Here is a 21,462-nt window from a genome sequence, read left to right on the forward strand (position 1 = left end):
AAACAGCATTACATTTTTAAAAATACAACAATATCTTCCAAAATGACATTTTATGTACCTGCCAGTCACAGGGGGAGAAACATTAAGGTTAACGATACTTTCTTCACTGTGAACAAAAAAAACCACTTTAACTATTATTATTAATTATGTGAGGCCAGGAATATACTTTTTATTACAGACACGCGTGTTTTTCATGGCTTCTTTGCATCTCCTGCGTTTGTTTGGAGCGTCATTTGTGCACGACCTCAAACATTGACAGGTTCCCAAACTGCAATATGTAGGTGACCAGTGGGGGCAGCGTAAGGCCAAATTTGACCAGAAGTTGAGCCATCGGGTCGGCACCAAGCTTGTCGAGAAAGTTTGCAATTGCCCGTCTCTTTACGATGTATTTCTGCCTCTTCATTAGTGACAAATATGCTTGTGAAAATGACCAGTGACGGATCAGTTTCCATTTTGGAAACAACCATGAACAGGGTGGGGAGAGAGCCAGTTGCATGTTTTCTATGACCTAAGTCATGTGGCGTGCCCCCCAGTGGAGTCCTCCAGTAATAAGCATAGTCTAGAGCAAGATGACTACATGTATAAAAAGTCTATTCAAGGCCTCAGACTCTGTTTGTTCATTTAAACTGTCCGAATATTGTTGGTAAAAGAAGAATCAGTGGTTTAATCTGTGGTTTAAGACATTAGTGAATAGAGCCTGAGACAGTAGTTCTTTACATCCATTAAAGCTAAATATTGAATACATTCGTTAGAGCAAAATGTCATAATGATAAATATCCAACACAGAGAGGCTTGATTTCTTTTTGTTTCCATCTCTTATGATTAAATGAAAAGTTTTGGTTAAACCTAAGACGAAGAGCTAAGAGACATGATGGACCAAACGATCCGGTGCAGCACCAACTCTCAGAACTTTGTTTCTTTATTAGAATTTTGAAGTTTGTCCAGACTTACTGTCTCTGTAACTCATTTCAGCCATTCCTATTACGACGATAATGACGATAATGACAACGCCGATGCCGGCGATGATGCCGATGTCGAGGCCGGTCCCAAGTCCAGGACCTGAAACAATGTTGGAGAACGTCGGTGACAGAAATTAAATTGTAAGTTGTATATATGATCATTTTGCTGAACTTTTATTTAAGCATATTTTGAACAAAGTGCTAATTTTTAGCAGATTAGCTTAAGTTTAAGTGTTCTATCATTATAATTATTGGGGTTTTATTTCAGTTTTTCGTTCACTTCCTGATTTATTTTGTTAATTCATCATTGCTTCTTGTGTTTGCTCCTCAGCTGTTTTGTGTTTAGTTGTGCCGATGCTCCACCCACACCTGGTAGTAATCGCTCAGTGCGAACTCTGCATGCATATACTCCCTGGTTTGGTCTACATTACTTTGTAAGAAGCTTACTTGCTGTTTATCTTTATGTTTGGCTTAAGGACGTATGACTTCAACTTGCTTTTTCTTTTCCTTGCCTGTACAGTTCACTCTTGGACACTTTGACCCTAGAGAAGTTCACCAAGTTGTCTAATTGTACAAACAGGTGACCAGGCTTTCTTAAGAAGGTTAAAGGGAAGGAAAATAGCTGCAGGAGCCACAGACATCACCATCATCAGGTTAGAGACCCTCAAAGACAAAAAGACCCAAATAACAAAGAAAAAACGTCACATCCCAGTGCGACCATGGAGCTAAACTGCAGACTCTCTAACTTTTCTGCCCTTATCATCAATGATGTGCATCACTGGATTAACTTCCTGGGATTTTCAACCACAATGAAAACACAAAGCCTAGAACTGCCAAGGTATTGCCTGAAAAAGGTCCTTTGGGTCAGAATAATATAAGCTGCTTCAGTCCATTTTGTGGCTTAGGTGACTTATTACTAACTCACAAATGAACCCTCCTCCACAAAACTCTTCAGCTCAGTCATAGGAAATAGAATCGTTTTACATCATATACAGCTTTTCTTGTTTTTATCCCAGGTGATTAAGGATTCAGGAACCCTCTGGGGTCTGAGCCGTAATGACGCCCTGCGATCTGATCACACCGGCGTGATCATAGACCTCAGAGGGTTAATTCAAGAAAAGCTCCTCTCCGGTGCTGACCCTCCTTCTACCTCGTCTTTCCTGCTCTTTCCTCCCTCTGTCCTGCGTGTCCGTGGGCGTGAGCACCGACTCCGTGGACCCTCCCAGAAGTGGGCGTGGCTGCCCCAGTTTCTCCTGCACACCTGACCATCATCATTCATCCTCTACAGTATTTAACCTGGACCCATCGCTTCATTGTCTATCTACTTCGTATGGTCACTAGATCAAGGCCTCTCAACCATAGTAACTTGCTTTTGACCTGTCCTTGCCTTTTATTCATGTGTCCTCCTCTCTCTCTGCCTCAGACCCAACTCCGGTGACCCAGCTCTCGCCTTCCATCAACGCTCAACAACAACCTTGTGTATTCACCCACAGTACCTCCTCGACCTAATCCCCAAGGATCTCTACATAAGAGACACTCTTTATCAAATCCCTTTGTGTGTGTCCAGCGATTGAGTCCTTTGCACCCACCTTGTGACACAAACTACCACATTTTATGTCAAGTTTCCTTTTAAATGCATCACTTACCCGTGTTCTCTGTCTGCTGTGGGATGCCTGCTTCATCCATAGGTGCTGTCAGAATATTGAGACATTTAAATCCTCTGAGAGCTGCATTTAAGATGTTTTATTTTAAATAATTTTACGTGATCAGACATCAAACAAAGACTTTTTAAATCTCCAAAACATAACAGTGTGATCAGAGGCATGAACGTGTCATCTTTCCATTCCAGGGAGGATGTAAGAAAGAAGTAAGATATCTGAGGAAGCTTACTAACGATGAGATGTGCATTTAAAAACAAACGTATGACCATCCGACATTTAAGCTCCGAACACCTGAGCTTTGCTTTGTTTTAGTCTGTATGGTACCGGCTATCCAGCGCGACATTTAGCCGCAGAGGCTAATGTAGGGGGATCTGTCCGACACGCCATGTACAGACTAAATGTACATAGCTGCTTTTGATTGTTTTATTAATAAACATGCGTACGGGATTTGACTTGCATGATGCTTTGTAGATGTTACCACCTACAACAGAAAATCACAACACCCTACTCACCCCCTCTCTGTTGCAAACAAAAAAAAACTACAAACAGGTACAGGTGATTTAAATTACCCAGGTGACACACACACTTCCACACAACCCCTCCTACTGGTGACTGAGTGACAGGCATGCAACCCAAACACATCCCTTGCTACATCCCCTCTTTGTCTGGGTCAAAGTTGTTCAAATGCATCCGTCTTTTTGTCAATTCTCTCTTAAAACTCTCTTTTGCAGAAGCCTTCAACGCAATCTCATGACAAATAGTAAAAATTCCATGTTGGTCTGTGGTAAAATGCTCAGCAGTTTCACAACAAAGGCTCCAAAGTTGCTAAAACACCCAGCTTTTGCCTCTCTTCTGCAACAAAGCGCCCGTCGCACACGATTTAACTTCCTCAGTTTCTGGTGAGATGTGGCGTCCTTCTTGAGCAAGTTGCCCGTTTGTTTTAGTCTCTATCCTCTTTTTGATCAATTGGTCTCAATTTGCGATTTATTTATTCTTTATTTGATTTATTCTCATAAATAAATCCCAGGGTTCCAGGGAATAAAAGTTAGTTTCTGACTGTTATCTTAGACAGATTCTCCCATTTATTCCACAACCCAAACACCTCAAATCAAGTTGATTAAATCAGTTTTCATAAGTGGAAACTGAAAAAGGCATTGTTTGATTAAAAAAAAAACATTTCTACAATAAGACAGCAATAATAAACCAATAATTTAGGTATTAACAAGGGAAACATTCCATAATAACCTTGTGATCTCAAAAAACCAAGCTCATTTTCTCATAACAGGAATAACATAAATAAAAATCAACCTGTGACCTTTAGATCATGACATCACAATAAATAACCGCAGGCAAGGCTGCTCTCAGCTTCCATACACATAATCTTACATTTATTCTTAATACTACACTGCAGTGTAGTGTATTGTGATACAATAAAGTACAATTTTAGCATTTTTAGCTAAAACCAACAAAGCTGTGAAAAAAGTCACAGATCAGAAGTCACAGGTCCTCGTGTGTCTTCTTAAGGCTGCAGCAAATCTGCCAAATGCAGCTGAACCTTAGAAATACCCACAAATAGCAGGTTTAATGTCTGTCAGCATACATACCTGCAGAGGATGCATGGGTGAGAAGCAAAAGAATGACTCCCATCGATGGCTTCATTGTGTCCAGCTGATGCGCTAAAGGGAAGGAACGGCTGGATTCGGTTAAGATTTTTCTAAAAAGTTTCTGTTATATTTTATAAATTGTGAAATAACAAAGAGACGTACCGTTCATTCTGCTCTTGGTTGTGAAAACTAGTGCCAGTTATTCACAATGCTGAAAAAAAAGCTCTACTTCCTTTTAGTGTAAGTCTTTGGAAAGCAGGTTTTGATTGGATAAGTTAGCGAAGGAGGGGCAATAAGTTGTATTTCAGTTTCAGCAGAGGAAACCACTGTGTTGAAAGAGTGAAAGTGAGATTAGTGGCTCAAATATGCCTATTTCTGGCTGTGTATGTCTGAAAGGGCTGAACAAATGTGGTGACAGATGACACAAGCAATACTGGAAGATTATTTAGAATTTTACATCATGTGGACATGTTTTTCACTGTTGTTTCACATTGTGACTTAACTGCCATTAAGTTAGATATCAGTCAGTAAAGTAGTTGGACCTCAGAGACTAAAGTATCTTATATTTAGTGAAAAATATAGACTATAAGTGGCTTTTTTTATTGAAACAATAGAAGGGGGAACATAAACATGCATGTAACAAGAAACAATGAGTAATCCTTTTATGAAAGTTTAGGATTTTAAAGAAATACAACTCATCATGTAAATGACCAAACAAAAAGTAACAGTAACTGTCAAAAATAAAAGACATTGTGAATAAAATCCTGGGTAACAATAGGATGAATAAAGGAAGCTTTTCATTCTGGGAGAAGATTATTCATTGCAGAGGCTTTTTCAGTCTAAACTGAGTTATCTACAGTAGCAATCAGGCCACTTATGTTTGCACAGGACCTGAACAAACCTGAATCTGTCATGTCTCAGTTAGTGTGTATCACAGTCCATTTCAGAGAGTCTTTCAAGTAAATTACAACCGATTTCACAGCAACATTCTGCACAGTCTGTCCATGTACAGTCACAGTCAACTGAACCTAAAAAAAGAAAAAGATGTCAAAATAGTAATAATAATTAATTAAGTAGAAAACCAACAGCTGATATTATGGCTTATTTTAGTTTTAGAAAATATTCCATTGCTTCACTGTACTTTCTAAATTATTCAGTAATTTAACATATTTCCGCCTGCTCTTATTTGTTTCTTTATCTCGTATTTACATGAAGGGGTGAGATGAGGGAGGCTCCAGCAACATATCTGACCCACCAACACCGGTCACCAATGTTTCCAAATGCTTTCTTAAATTCCACTCTAAACACTTTTTATGCTCCACTGGAAATATACAAAACGGCTTCTCATCAAATAGGTAACTTGTTAACACCCTCAAATGCAAACCAGCTCGGTTATGTGCAGCACTTCTTGGCACCAAAATATGAAAACAGTTTTTAATTTCCAGTTTACGTTCATGGAACAGGACTTTACTAAAACACGTTAGTCACTTGTGGGGCTGTACGGCAGTGTGGCTGCACGGCGGTGGCTGCACGGCGGTGGCTGCACGGCGGTGGCTGCACGGCGGTGGCTGCACGGCGGTGGCTGCACGGCGGTGGCTGTATGGTGGTGGCTGCACGGTGGTGGCTGTACGGTGGTGTGGCTGTACGGTGGTGGCTGTACGGTGGTGTGGCTGTACGGTGGTGTGGCTGTACGGTGGTGTGGCTGTACGGCGGTGTGGCTGTACGGCGGTGTGGCTGTACGGCGGTGTGGCTGTACGGTGGTGTTGCTGTATGGTGGTGGCTGCACGGTGGTGTCTGTACGGTGGTGTGGCTGTACGGTGGTGTGGCTGTACGGCGGTGGCGGCACGGCGGTGGTGGCTGTACGGTGGTGTGGCTGTACGGTGGTGGCTGCACGGTGGTGTTGCTGTATGGTGGTGTGGCTGCACGGTGGTGTTGCTGTATGGTGGTGGCTGTACGGTGGTGGCTGCACGGTGGTGGCTGCACGGTGGTGTGGCTGTATGGTGGTGGCTGCACGGTGGTGTTGCTGTACGGTGGTGGCTGCACGGTGGTGGCGGCACGGTGGTGGTGGCTGTACGGTGGTGTGGCTGTACGGCGGTGGCGGCACGGCGGTGGTGGCTGTACGGTGGTGTGGCTGTACGGCGGTGGCGGCACGGTGGTGTGGCTGTACGGTGGTGGCTGCACGGTGGTGTGGCTGTACGGTGGTGTGGCTGTATGGTGGTGGCTGTACGGTGGTGTGGCTGTACGGTGGTGGCTGCACGGTGGTGTGGCTGCACGGTGGTGTTGCTGTATGGTGGTGTGGCTGCACGGTGGTGTTGCTGTATGGTGGTGGCTGTACGGTGGTGGCTGCACGGTGGTGGCTGCACGGTGGTGTGGCTGTATGGTGGTGGCTGCACGGTGGTGTTGCTGTACGGTGGTGGCTGCACGGTGGTGGCGGCACGGCGGTGGTGGCTGTACGGTGGTGTGGCTGTACGGCGGTGGCGGCACGGCGGTGGTGGCTGTACGGTGGTGTGGCTGTACGGTGGTGGCTGCACGGTGGTGTGGCTGCACGGTGGTGTTGCTGTATGGTGGTGTGGCTGCACGGTGGTGTTGCTGTATGGTGGTGGCTGTACGGTGGTGGCTGCACGGTGGTGGCTGCACGGTGGTGTGGCTGTATGGTGGTGGCTGCACGGTGGTGTTGCTGTACGGTGGTGGCTGCACGGTGGTGGCGGCACGGTGGTGGTGGCTGTACGGTGGTGTGGCTGTATGGTGGTGGCTGCACGGTGGTGGCTGCACGGTGGTGACTGTACGGCGGTGTGGCTGTACGGCGGTGGCGGCACGGTGGTGGTGGCTGTACGGTGGTGTGGCTGTACAGTGGTGTTGCTGTATGGTGGTGGCTGCACGGTGGTGTGGCTGTACGGTGGTGGCTGCACGGTGGTGGCTGTACGGCGGTGTGGCTGTACGGTGGTGTGGCTGTATGGTGGTGTGGCTGTATGGTGGTGGCTGCACGGTGGTGTGGCTGTATGGTGGTGGCTGCACGGTGGTGTGGCTGTACGGCGGTGTGGCTGTACGGTGGTTCTCTTCTGTACGTCGGTTCTCTCCGGGCAGTCCGGCTTCCTCCCACCATTCAAAAGCATGCATGTAAGCAGCCCCGGGAAAGGAAAACCTCGGAGAAACATACCAGGGTAGGGGATGCTCTTTAGCTTCGCTTGCGAGAGGGAAAACTGGGACAAGAAAATTAACACCGAAGACGGATGTACTGGGCCCCTGGCGTGTAACGACAATACTACTCAACTACGTCATGGAGACGAACGAGACAAAAACAACTTCCTGGACGAAAATCCCTGGAAATCAAGACTCCTTGGTTAGGTTAGATCACTTTATTGGATTTAAGGTTAAAAAACATCAATGTGAGAACTAAAACGCATCTTTTATACTGAACCCCCGACATGTTATGGGCACCAATTTTACCCATCTCTATCGGCCACTGGAGATATTGAAAAGCAAATTTACATTGAGGAAAATTTCAGACTTACATCCCCTTTCTCTATTTGTCAATGCTACGACCAAGACAATCACAATGAGGATGCTGATGACGATGGAAGAAGCAACAACGGGGTCAATTTCAAAACCTTGAAAACACAAAAAAGTATTCCTGTTAACTTAAAGTGATACCACTTCAAATACATACATTACAGGTTTAATCATCTGCAACGTGCACTCTGTACTTACATAAAAGCATGTAAAAATGATTTAAAAAGTGAACTTAAATCATCAAAATGAAGTTATCATCCAGCTGAGTGGCTTCTTGTCTTTGTTTTTCCATCGAGCCAATGCTCTGAGACAGTCACAGTCAGCTTCCTCCTTGTGGTCTTTTGAGCCAATCAGATTTCATCATGAGTTGCCCTCTTCCTTTTTCTGACCTGCAGCTATTGTATGACGAGACTGCTTCATCTGACATTCATTTATAGACACATTTATGGTGAAAGGGAAGCACCACAGTTAGACAATCTGTGGCTGTACCCAGGACACGAAGTGGATTATCAGATGGGTCAAGCACAAAAGAGTCTTTGTTTCAGTCATACTTTTGTCACATTAGACACCAGTTTGATGACATCCTGCCATCTTCAAAGAGGAACACGAGTAAAGAACAAAGTTCCTCAGCTGTGGCGCAGGTAAGTAAGTTTTGGATATGTCATTTTTTACCTAATTTATTGATTCAGCATGTGAAAAATGTAACGTCTATAGTTGAGGCCGAGAGATTTCAGGAGAAAAATGTTTTCTACACCATCAGATATCTCAAATAAAAGCAAACATGATATGAATAATATGTGTAATTTTGTTTTTCATCTCTACTTTCTATAAAATGCATTAAGCTTTGGACCCATCGACCCTTCAGAGCACCACAGGGGACATAGGATAGGAAAGGAGGAAACTTTCTTTGACTCCATAGGGATTTTAATCTTTTGTATTTCTTTCCTTGTTTTTCAAATCAGTGTGACAGTGACCCTAACAGTGTCGTGGATATAGATAAAAGTGTAGCTGTATACCATGTTTGATGACCAGTTTGAAACATGATCTAAGCTATACTCCAAATATGCAATGTGTCACTCATCATATCAAAGTAAACGAACAGATGAAATTCATAGGTTGTACCAACAAAGACTGTTCATAATGATGCTTTCATTCTAACTGTTGAAGCATAAAAGTTGGGCAAAGCTGTAGGTTCACCATGTTGAATCATGTGTGCAGAGACAGGCGCGACTTTAAAGCATAGATATCAACACCCACAGTGGCTCAGAGCCAGCTGACAGACGTCTTTCAGGAGTACTGATATGTAAAATCGTTCCTGGACTTGACACCGTGGTGGAAATGGAAATAACCGAAGCCTGAAACAATCATTCAGTGTTTTGGTGAATGTTCCTGGGGACTTCCATTCAAATTTGGATTTGTTTTGTTATTTTTGCTGCAGACCAGTAGTCTGGATGGTTTAGGTGGAGCTTTTCTAACTCCATCACTTCACTTAACTATTCTCTCAAAGGGCTGAAAAACAGCTGTGCAGATCATATGGTTCATTACATTCAACAAATGCTCTTTAAATGTTCAAAAGCAGTAGAAATAAGACCAGACAAAGAACACAACAAAGTGAATAAAAGTCCAAACACTTACTTGTATTCGCTGTTGTATTCCTCACTGGAATACTAGTGCTAACCACAGCAGGTGCTGTTAGAAAATGGAAAGAAACGTCACAACAGTTCATCCCTTTTCAGTGTAAGAAAACACAGAGGTTCTGTTCTTATTACATGGACCCAGCATTTAGGTTGAGATTCAATTTATTCTCCTTTAACTTGACCAAGTTTTGTGTCGATCTCATGTAAAAACATATGAGGAACCCAGGATATGCAATAATCACCGTCTGCAACAGTTTCAAAGAAAAATACATAAATAATGCAAAACACATGTAAAAAGGGGGAAATCCATTAAGTTAGCCATGAATACTTTATGTAACCCCTGTTTGAATGTTGTGATTCAACCTAAAACATGGTCAGTAAAAGTGTGGATGGGTTAAATGCAGAGGAGTAATTCTGTGTATCTACATGATAATAAAAAAGTCTTCATCTCTAATTTGTGAGACCCTGTGTCTTTTGGGATGGGGCTTGCACTTCTAAATGTTTTCTAACTGGTTGAGTGCTTCATTCTATCATTAATACTTTTTCTCCACCATCACTCATGAAACCTGTTCACTTTGAACTGCATTCTCATTCAAGTTCAGGTAAATGTGTGACCTTTGGCTGTGAGAGAAACAGTTAATGTGGTGAAGTATCTCCACCTTCATCATTTTACTTTCTCCAACTAGTTTTTAAGGCCAACCACCTGCTGGACCCTGTCAGTATATGTTTTATGTTACTTTGATCTATTCCTTTACAATCCAAAAGTAAAAAAAACAACACAAGAAGAGCAGTTAAAGTCCTACTTACTTGTTGCTGTGGTCTTTAGTGGAGAGTCATCTTCATTCACAGAAGCTGTTTGAATATTGAGAGAAAAGTCAAATAAATTAATCAAATTTAATCCAAGTGAGTGAATGCACATCAATTAAACAAAAAGGTCCTCTTTATGCTGCGATTCAAATTATACTCACAGGCTTTAAAAGAGCTATAATAGTTCAATTTTTCATGTTGAAATTCTTTTTAACAAAAAGAATGGTTTAACATCACATCATGCTGTTAAAAGAAAGCTGTAATTCTCTCAGTGTTTGACACATTTTCTGCAAAGCTCATGAATCAAAAGTCACATTTCCTTATTCATTTTCTACAACTGACTTCCCTCATAACAACACACTGCTGTTGTTTCTCTGCCATCAATAATTTTAGTCATTGCCTTCATTTAATCATGATTGCATGAGCAGCGTCCTTTTATGATTTCTAGATTTTCGGTAAATTGTCTTATCTAAATGTTTCTCTGAGACTTTAACTTGTTTTTTCTCTGTTTTAAGAAGTAAAGAGAGGAAATAATTCCACCCCGACTCCCTTTGTTCTCAGGCGTTATGCTGTGTTATTGAGGCCCATCATGAAAGAGCCATCTGACAGATGTCTGTCAGGAGTACTGATATGTAAAATCGTTCCTGGACTTGACACCGTGGTGGAAATGGAAATAACCGAAGCCTGAAACAATCATTCAGTGTTTTGGTGAATGTTCCTGGGGACTTCCATTCAAATTTGGATTTGTTTTGTTATTTTTGCTGCAGACCGGTGGTCTGGATGGTTTAGGTGGAGCTTGATGTGCCACAACTTCCTCCAGCTAAACAAAAACAAAACTGAGGTAATTGCCTTTGGAGCCAAAGATAAACGACTGAAAGTCGCCACAGAGCTTCAATCTATAAACCTAAAAACTACCAACCAGGCCAGAAATCTGGGTGCAGTGATGGACTCAGACCTAAATTTGAACAAACACATTAAGGCAATAACAAAGTCAGCCTAATATCACCTTAAGAATATATCAAGGCTAAAAGATCTGATGTCTCAGCAGGACCTGGAAAAACCGGTCCATGCATTCATCTTTAGTCGGTTTGATTATTGTAACAGCATCTTTAAAAAGTCAGTCAGACAACTGCAGCTCATCCAGAACTCAGCTGCTCGAGTCCTCACTGAGACCAAAGAAGTGGAGCACATCAGTCCAGCTGTGAGGTCTTTCCACCGGCTGCCGGTCCATCAGAGGATAGACTTTAAAGTTCTGATGCTGGTCCATCAGAGGATAGACTTTAAAGTTCTGATGCTGGTCTATAAAGCTCTGAATGGTCCAAAATACATCAGTGACCTCCTGACCCACTGTGAACCTCCCAGACCCCTCAGGTCATCTGGATCCGGTTCTTTATCAGTTCCCAGAGTCAGAACCAGACCTGGAGAAGCTGCATTCAGCTTCTATGCTCCACATGTCTGGAACAAACTCCCAGAAAGCCTCAGATCAGCTGAAACTCTCAGTATTTAAGTCCAGGTTGAAGAAACATCTATTTTCAGCTGCATTTGAATAAGCTTGAGTTTCAAAACGGAATCATGTTTTAACTATTGATTTTATCTTTCATATATATAATTTTTTCTGATTTTATCTATTGTTCTTATTTCTTTCTTTTGTTTAAATTTTAAATCATGCTTTTTATTTCTTCTGTTTTAATGTCTCTGTAAAGCACTTTGAATTGTGTTGTTCAAACAAACTTGCCTTGCCTTTTCTAACTCCATCACTTCACTCAACTATTCTCTCAAAAGGCTGAAAAACAGCTGTGCAGATCGTATGGTGCATATATGGTTCATTACATTCAATAAATCCTCTTTAAATGTTAAAAAGCAGTAGAAATAAGACCAGACAAATGAATAAAAGTCCAAACACTTACTTGCATTCGCCGTTATATTCCTCACTGGAATACTAGTGCTAACCACAGCAGGTGCTGTTAGAAAATGGAAAGAAACGTCACAACAGTTCATCCCTTTTTGGTGAAGGAAAGTGTCAGATATTCTTTTTTCATTAAGATTCACTTTAGACTGATTTTAATGTCTCGATCGCACAGAAAGAACCCAGAATAAAAAAAACTTTAAGTTGTAAATATCACCTTTTCCAACTTAAATATTTATTTAAAGAACATTTTTCTTGTTCTTAAAGGCTTTTTTTTGGTTTATCACACAGTTTGAACTTTGAGTGGAACATGTACGTAACACTTGACCCTTTCAATAATATTACAACAGTAACAGCCTGTTACCCCACCTAACTCCTCACATACCAACATTTGGTGCCATCAGGTGCCCTTTGTATTAGTTTTTTATTAGTTTTCACCATGCAGAGTAACCCCAGGCATGCATGGTGTTCCCCAACTGTTAAAGGGCACATCAAAGCTTCCCCGGCTTCTTATTAGGCCTTCATTATTACTGTTAGTCTTCAGTTAGTAACTGCACTGTACAGTGGTGTTTTCAGCATTACCTGTTGGTCTTTATTATTGGTTAATTAATAATTGGTTATTATTATATGGTTACTTATTACATACACAGAGGGGCAATAGACAAGATGAACAGTCTGTGTGAAAACAGACAATCATTCAATCAGCTGTAATATTGTGCAGGATTCTTAAATCGTGTGTATTTTACAGCCCCGGGCCGTTATAAACAGTGCTCAAAGGGTGTGTCGGCTTACCTGAGGAGTTACTGCTGTGCCTCAGATAAATCATCTCACAAGCCAGCCACAACAACGAGACGCTTGACAGACACTTTACTGGAAATGATCGGATCAAACAAAAGCAACTCCCTTCGCAGCGTTCCACCACTGCAAATGTCTGTTAGAAACACGGTAAACATGTACCTGGTGAGGCTGCGTGAACGAGAAGCAGAATAATGACTTCCACTGACGGCTCCATTGTGCTCAGTCAAATCAGCGTGCAGAAGAGAAGCTGCCGTCAGATTTTACTGAATGTAAAGTTAAAGTTGGACCGTTACTTCTGCTCTTGGTTGTTCCAGTCAGCTGCAATGAAGGCAGATCAGCATCTGAGTATCCTGTACAGGTTTTTGTGATGTGACTGTGGAAACCAGTTAGACTTTACTGGATGAGCTACTGGGGGGAGGAGCAACAACAGTAAAGGAAACCTTTGGGTTGAAAGTGATGTAGAATGTACTCGAGCGATGACCAATGGGGCGAGAACAGTCGCAGCCCGATGCACATCCCTGAGGTGTTGGGTGAGGTTGAGACTACGGCTCTGTGCAGATCAGTCAAGTTTCCCCACTTAAACACAAGAAAAACACAGAAAAACCTAGAAAATAAACAAATGAAAATCTTACCTGACAGTTTATCTGTGTTTATTGGGTTTGAATCGTGGAATTCATTCTGAATTAAGTGTTTGGCCTTGGATCTTTACCTGAAGGGTGGCTGGAAAGCCTTTCTCCATCCTATGGTATCAATCACTTCCCTTTTTTCATGAAAACTAGTACCATTTGTAGCGATTATTTTTCTGCAACAGCACACAAAGCTTACTGTGTGGATTCCTGTTATACAGGAAATTCATTTGACATGATTTCCTTGTAGCAGTCACACTTGAATGAAAACCCCACAAGTAGCACATAGAAACGTTCTCCAAATCAAAGATTCAACTGGCAACCAAAATCCCCAAGGCTCCGAAACATAGGGAAGAAAACTTGAGCCAAAGCACATGCTGGACATCTTATCTCGTGCAGAAAATTCTGAATGAATGTGTAACAACAAGTGCTACTAACATTAGTTAAGAATAAGCCAACAGGAAGAGTAAAACTTAAAACAGCTGTTGTTGATCTGTGCTCAGTTGTTGCCTTTCTAGATACTTTAGGGGCATCTCCTACATTTGGGTTAATGCTGTGAGGAGAAAGTAAGGAAAGGACCACGCTTCACCAGGCCAGTCATAAAGATGCCTTTGTTTGTGGTAAATGTATCTCAGTTTACATTCATTTACATACTTCCCTTTTTTGGTTCTCTGTTTGAACAGTAACTTGCGCCATTTTAGATCGGAAACCTGATGGGAATTTACCTTTGCTTCAGCTCACCTCTCCACCCGACTATCACTTGATAATCATTTCCATATGACATGTTTTCCATAAACTCTTTTCCATAAATTGTCTTTGCAGCGATAGTTGAAGTTTGAAATAATTTTCAGAGGTTGTCAGAAATCATTTTCTGTAAATATTTCCTTTTAAACTCTCATTTTAAGGTATATTTATAATGTCTATGGAACCATGGCAATAATAATCATTCTAATCTAAATTATCTGCTTCTGTCAGCTCTGCTAGATTTTTAGCTCTCACACAACATGTAAGATAGCCTGTCTACCTTCTTCTGTCCTCTGATAGTTTTAGGACACTGATTATTGGTGAATGTGATGCTGTGCTGATGGAGAAAACTGTAGGTTAATGTAAGAATGGAGCTGGTAACAAACTGATATCTTACAAAGGAGGGGGTGCCATTAAAGTTCTCACTGCACTTAAAGCTGCACTAATGAAGTTTGTGAACCTTAAAACTATGTGCTTCTGTCTCATTTTGAGGTTCACTGAGCTTTTCATGCACATTCTCGGACCTGAAACTCCCCTGGAGGAGACCCTTTGCTTTACAACTTGACATTATTGCTGTTTTTTTAAGGCGATTCTGTGGCCTCGTCACTGTGCCTCTAAATTCATGTGTATGGCTGTACATTTAGGCAGTGACGTGCACGAGGGACCGCTCCCCTTGTGGCCCAATTGTTGAAAAATGCATACTAAAGTGCCCGAAAGTGCCCTCTCGGAAGTCAAATTGCGTCCGAAAGTGACCTCTTGGGAGTCAAAACATGTGCTAAAAGGCCCTAAAGTGCCCACTCAGGAGCAAAGACGTGCTAAAGTGCTCCCTTAGGAGCCCAAACACGTTCTAAAAGGCCCCCTTGGGAGCCAAATCGCGTGCTAAACTGCCCTAAAGTGCCCTCTTGGGAGTCAAAACACGTGCTAAAGTGCCTGAAAGTACCCTCTTGGGAGTCAAAACACGTGCTAAAGTAAAGTGTTTGCAGCCTGTATTATGTTCACTGTCCACGAGGGGGTGTCACAGGTTTCCTGCTGGGTTCTCACTGAGTCACATGTCCATAATTTACTGTTTTTAATTTTCACATTAATGTTACAAGTACACATTGTCACCACTGTTGGTGAACATGATGCTGCTCACAGCTGGTTTAAGGTAACTGTTCTTTTTCTTTTCCCTGTAACTGTGTTAAAGCTCCGTCGCCGTCATACTGGATCTGGTCACTTAAAACTTTCCTGGTTATCAAACCCCAGGCATCAGGTAGAGTCAAATAGTGGGAAAAAAAAAATCATCTATCATCTTCTTATGAGCTATTCTCCTCAATTATTAACAATTATTACAAATAACAGAAGCACTTAGTCTAATTCTCTTTAAATCTGAAGACTCTTACCAGCTATAATCCCTAATGACCGGAACCTAGTAATGTGCTGTATGTTCTTCCATCTCTCTATCAGCCTCAAAAACCTAAATGTGTCACGGGTGGCGAGGAAGGAGGACGTAGGCCGAGAGCCCGGAGGCAGAATGAAAAGAAACTGTTTATTTTTAAAGAAATACATCAAACTGAAGCATGGAAAACAAACTCAAAACGCTGAGCAAACTTGGACGGATTAGACGAACCAGAATATAAACGAGGATGCGGCAGAGGGAGCGTGAAACCAGGAGTTTAGATACAGAGGAGGGTGATGGGTGAATGAAGGCGGCTGAACTCGGGTGAAGGGAGTGCAGCTGATGATGAGACTGAGGAAGTGAACAGAACCAGAACAAGGAACCGAATAAAATCACCCAACATGGAACAACAAAGCAAAACGACTCAGATCAATGCAAAATGCCCGATGATGCCAGCCTTTAAGCACAATAAAACAGAATATTTATAAACTTCTGATATCATGTGATCACATGTCGCTGCACCACAATAACTGTCACATTTTCTGAAGTGCAGTAAAACCGTAAATCAGCCTTTTAGTGCCTTCACACACACGTAAGTTACCAAGATAACAATAAAATTCAAGCTTTAAACAGTTTTAGGCCGTCAAATCTTTGCTCCACGCCAACACATCACCCTGATGAAGTCTGCGGTTCCGGAGGGATGTTTATCCAATCAAACTGTGCAGTAATGCAGTTAAATAATAGCAGTGTGGTGAATGCCTCTTCTTTTTTCTAGCTGCTGTCGGCAGGTGCGACGGACACTGTTACGTTGAAACATTTGTAGTTTTTATCATGAGGCTGCATGGAACTCTTTGGCTTGACCATTGCAGCCTGAGCCTGAATGAAAGCATGATGAATATATGAAATGCACCTCAGTGTGATATATGTCATGTTTTCTCTGGTAAACTGCAGCTCTTTTTCATCACTTCCCCGGTTTCCTCGATAGCAAACAGAATTCATTTACACATGCCTCAATTTAAGCTAATAATGGATTAGAGATGCTGTTTCTATTGTTTCTCTCCTGCAAAAATCTAGAAAAACTGGGTAGAAATGTCTTTGAATATGCATCTAAACTTGGCTCTGGCTTATGATTTGTGTGAATCCTTCACAAATCAGCTGCTTTGCTGTAGTACTGATGGTTTAGAAATCCCAGAACGGTTTAGGCCCAAAATACATCTGTGATATGTTCAGAGAACATAAACCCAGCAGAGCTCTTAGATCCAAGGACTCAGGTCAGCACTTAGCTGCTATGCTGCAAACAAGTGGAACAAAGTGCCAGAGGAGATTAAACTGTCACCGAATGGAGACATTTTTAAATCCAGGTTAAAAACATTTCTTTTCTCATGCGTCTATGCATGAAATCTGCACGATATCTGTTAACTTATCCAGACTGTTGCTTGTTTTTATTCATTTTACTCATTTTATTTGTTTCTCTTTATATTCTTTTACATATTTTTAATGCTTTTTCTGCTCCCTGCTGCAATGCTTTTATTTTATTTAAAGCACTTTGAATGGTTTTATACATGAAATGTGCTTCAAATAAATGAGATTTTTTTACTTTTAGTATGCAATAGAGCTGTGGTCTACAGCTGTAGATCTGTTTCCCTTTATTGCTCTGTCAGCCTGCCTCGTCTACTTCCTCTTATGTGAAAAAACAATAAAATACTTTTAAATGTTTCAGTCTGTGGGTTTCTTGGCTGTGTTATAAAACAGATCTTATGCTTGAGTCTCAGGAAGTGACCCTAAGACCTGTAGCTGACCGCTGACTTTTTAAGAACTGAAACAAATTTGGCTTTCGAACTGAATTCTTTAGCCCCGCCCCCCCACAACCTCCCATTTCCTTTCACTGTGACCACTTCTCAAAGGAGTACGTGTCTACAGCAGCACAACACTTTCAAGCTCTTTTCTGCATCGCTGTACTCACAGAATTAGTCGATTTATGCCTCATGCAACTGATTATTGATAAGCAGTCACTTTAAAAGTGTTAACATGTTAGTGACAAGCATGTAAAGCTCTTCACCCTTTAATGGTTTACTGCTGGTTAAAGAAGGAAAGTTTAATGTATTATTTACATTTCATTTAGTATTTTTAAGTTGAAAACATGCAAAAATCCACGTGCAGACGTTTAAAGGGTCGATCGTGTTCAGGCCTGCATTTACTGGATGAAAGAATAGATGCCATCGTCCTCTGAAAACCGCAGCTTGAAGGTCTTCAACGCTTCTGGGGGGAAAGTGAAAGGGGAAACAGTTATATGCATGGTGTGGCTGTGGCTTTATCATGTGGTTTGACAGCACCAACATCCCCTCAGGGCTTCAGACGTGCACTGCCTGGCCAAAAAGAGAAGTCACAGCCACGAGGCAGATCATCTGTGCTTCCTTCTCTTGGTCAGGTGAAGGTTCAGCAACACTGTTGACCCCAAACCTGAAACCAGCTGACGGGCTGAAGTTACTGAACTTTTTTGTCTGGATTCATGGGCCTTAAATCGTGAAACAGTGGTTCATGGAACATGAGACATCATGTGGCCTCCACTCGGAGAGGAACTATAGGAGTTTGTCCTGTTTTTTTACATTTCTGCCTTCAGTTTGTGTAATCTGTACAGCATAAACTGTATGGTTTGGATCAAGCACGCTGCCACCGGTTAAGACTGCAGTAAAACGTAACAAAAAGGAAAATAGTTGGTGTCATCCAGGCTTAACTGGGAGCATTTTGCTCTTTATTCCAACAGACAGACAAAGACAAACCTACAGGTTTTCTAAGACTCAAATTACATTTTGAATATTTTTTTTCAGCAACACAACTGGTTCCTTAACATCTACTCTTAAAATATTGTTAATTTCTAATCAGTAGTTTCTTACCTGTCCTGTCTTCATGTGACTGTGACACAGATGTTGATCTTCCAGAGGAAAAACAGTTGGATGCTGGAGGTGGAAGTAAAAAAACAACATGTTATTAATTGCAGTTAAGGTTCCAGGTTAGAGAAGTTTGATCTCACTAATCTGTAGCTGCAGCTGGCACATTTTGCAGGACTCATTGTTTTAATTCATAATGAGGAAATGAGACTGATTAACCTAACTGCAGACTGCTGACAGCTGAGACTGAATGTACAAGTTAAATATCTGACAGCCTTTTCTGTTTCTAGCAACGTTTTTTATCTTCGTTTATTTTTACAACGAAGAGCAATATTTCTCTGAATTTACCACAATCCAGCAGAATAATTCATTTCTCTGTGTTCTGTGAACAGAACTATCATCAATGCGCTGACTGCAGCTCAGCAGGCCTCCTGCTTGCACTACCTTTGCGTTTCCTGTAGAGAATCGCTCCAAACGCCACTAACAGCAGCGTCGCCAGTGCAACGCTAACCGTGCACAGCACAAGGGGGATTTCAGAGGAACTGCGCATGTAAGTTCCATCACATGGTGCTGAAAAAGAGTTTAGACATTAATGCATGTAATATTTCAAACATAAATCATAGGAACACACCAAATGATGAAGGTAATCACCTTCGTCTGGTTTTAAAACAGACAGCCAGCTCTCTGGGGATTCACCCGCCCCGGAGATGCTGCACTTGTAGAGTCCTTCATCAGACTTGGAGACTTCTCGAATGGTCCAGTCGCCCTCATAGCTGGTGCTGAGGAAGTGGCCATCTTTGTAGTAATCTGCCGTATTTCCTATCAGATTTTCCCTCTTAACACAACGTAACGTCACACTGGACCCTTCAGTCACAGGCTGAGCAGGAATTTCCATGATTACAGAACCATCTGAGGAAGATGGAAAGGATTCTTTGTTTATTTACCTTCTAACCCAAAGTCATCATATGCATTATATGACATTGTATATTATATGAATCATAGATCAAGAAAGAAAGGATTAACCCCACGATGGCTGCAAATTTACGGCATCGGCTTGTTTCATTTTCATAGATTAAATATGAATCAGTGAAATTAGAAAATTAAAAGAAAACTAGCTTACGTTTTATCTTAGACATTTCTAGACTGACTATTGTGATACACAGTATATGTGCTTTAATAAACCTTTACTGTCACAATGTTGTAATGTACTGCATCTCCCGAGAAACAAAGAATAGAATTCACTGTGTAACATTAATTGTAGATTACAGATGATTTGGTCAACATACCAGTAATCGAGATGTTGGCGGCAACGCTCTTTCCTCCCTCTTCATTTTCACACCAGTACTTTCCGCTGCATCTTTCAAAGGCAGGATTAATTGTGCAGGACGGTGCAGCCGTGTTACACGTTTCAGAGGAATTTGTGGAACTTGATTTACTCATTACTCTCCATTTGGCAAGGCTACCAATACCCTCACAATGTATAGAGATAGGGTCGTATTCAAAGAACTGCAGTTTGTTTGGAGAAATGTGTGGAAAAAATGCATCTGAAACAAAAAGAGAAGCAATCAAAGGGATATCATTCAAAAGAATGAACCATTCATCAAACAATTCACATAGAATTGTGTTTAGCTATGAATACCAGTTCGGTTTAACACCTCTGGAAGCTCCTTAATATGAGCATTAAAGATAACGCGTGCAATTATGACGGTAACAGTAACAATAAGTGCTGACAAACTTTCCAACTCACCAGCCTGAGCAAAGTAACAGGGTTCAGCTCGTGCCGCGAGTAAGAGAAACACACTCGTCACTGCAGAGAAATAAAAAGAGCCGAACAACACATTTAATGGCTAAACAAACCGTGGAACTGCTTACAGAAAGCATACTTACACTTATGGATGTGGAGAGCTGTAACCTCCATGACTGATGGCTGATAATGACTGAGGGACTCACACTGAGATCGTCACGTAGGTCAAAACCTCATCTTCCTGTTTAGATATTTCTGTGGTCTCTGCAGCAGCAGGTGGAGACTGTTATTCTAAAATATCAGCAGATACAGAGGCAGTAAGAATAACGTTCCAGGTTGTATTAAAGAAAAAATAGCCTTACTTACTTTGTCAGTATGCATGACGTCTAACACTTGCAGTCTGTAAAAGTTATGAAGATGAGGAAAACTTTCATATCAATAAGTACTTTGTAATCTGTGTTTTTTATTATATAAGAGAAAAAAACATTTGTCCGCTGCCACGGTTTATTTTCCGTTCCGTCATTTCCTGTTTTATTTTGAAAATTCACTAATCTTGTCCTGTTGCAGGTAACTTGCCTTTCCTCCCGTGTCACGCGTCTCATCGTCTTCCCTGATTCCCAAGTGTTTCCACTTGGTCCTCTTGGTCCCTCATGTGTTCAAATAGTCTGTGTTTCCCTTGTCTCGTGCCAGTATGTTGTCAAAACTTGGAGGATCATTACTAGCCATTTGTCTTGTCTTGTTCCATGACTCCTCGAGCCTGCAGTGAGCGACTCTCCTGTAGTGCATCTTGTTTTGTAATTTAATCTTGTTCCATAGCCTTAGTTTCTTTATTGTAACGGTAAGTTTCATAGCCTTGTTTTTAGGAGTGATTTTTCGTTGTTACTATTCATAGTCGCCTCCGTTAAAGGAGAGCTTTTAGTTAAAGTTTCATAGAGCCTTGTTTTGTTAAGAGTGCGCCTTTGTTTTATTCCGCCTCATTTTGAGAGTGTGCCTATGCTTTGTTAAGTGTTCATAGCTTTTGGTTTTCCTCCCAGTTTGGAGAGATTTTACGTTTAACTTTCATAGCCGCGCTCCGCCTCCACCTTAGTTATGGAGGAGATCGCCCTGCAGTGCCGAGATCTGTCTTGTGTTTATAATAAAAACCCTCTTGAAACCACACGACCCTGCGTCTGCGTCCTGAATCCCTCGAGGTAACTGACA

General features: G+C 41.6%; 1 protein-coding gene across 1 annotated transcript; it reads right to left on the reverse strand.

The window, feature by feature from the left end:
• Positions 1–17,824: 17,824 nt before the first annotated feature.
• On the reverse strand, positions 17,825–20,436 carry LOC140282289 (low affinity immunoglobulin gamma Fc region receptor III-like). The gene is made up of 7 exons (XM_072376877.1): positions 20,406–20,436; positions 20,266–20,325; positions 19,805–20,062; positions 19,170–19,427; positions 18,963–19,088; positions 18,525–18,587; positions 17,825–17,889 (listed from the first exon to the last, which is right to left on the reverse strand). The coding sequence occupies exons 1-7, from the start codon at positions 20,434–20,436 to the stop codon at positions 17,825–17,827; spliced, it is 861 nt and encodes a 286-aa protein (XP_072232978.1).
• Between the last annotated feature and the right edge of the window lie 1,026 nt (positions 20,437–21,462).

The sequence above is a fragment of the Leuresthes tenuis genome, unplaced genomic scaffold, assembly GCF_036924035.1.
Source record: "Leuresthes tenuis unplaced genomic scaffold, fLeuTen1.0.hap1 SCAF_22, whole genome shotgun sequence".
Taxonomy (NCBI): Eukaryota; Metazoa; Chordata; class Actinopteri; order Atheriniformes; family Atherinopsidae; genus Leuresthes; species Leuresthes tenuis.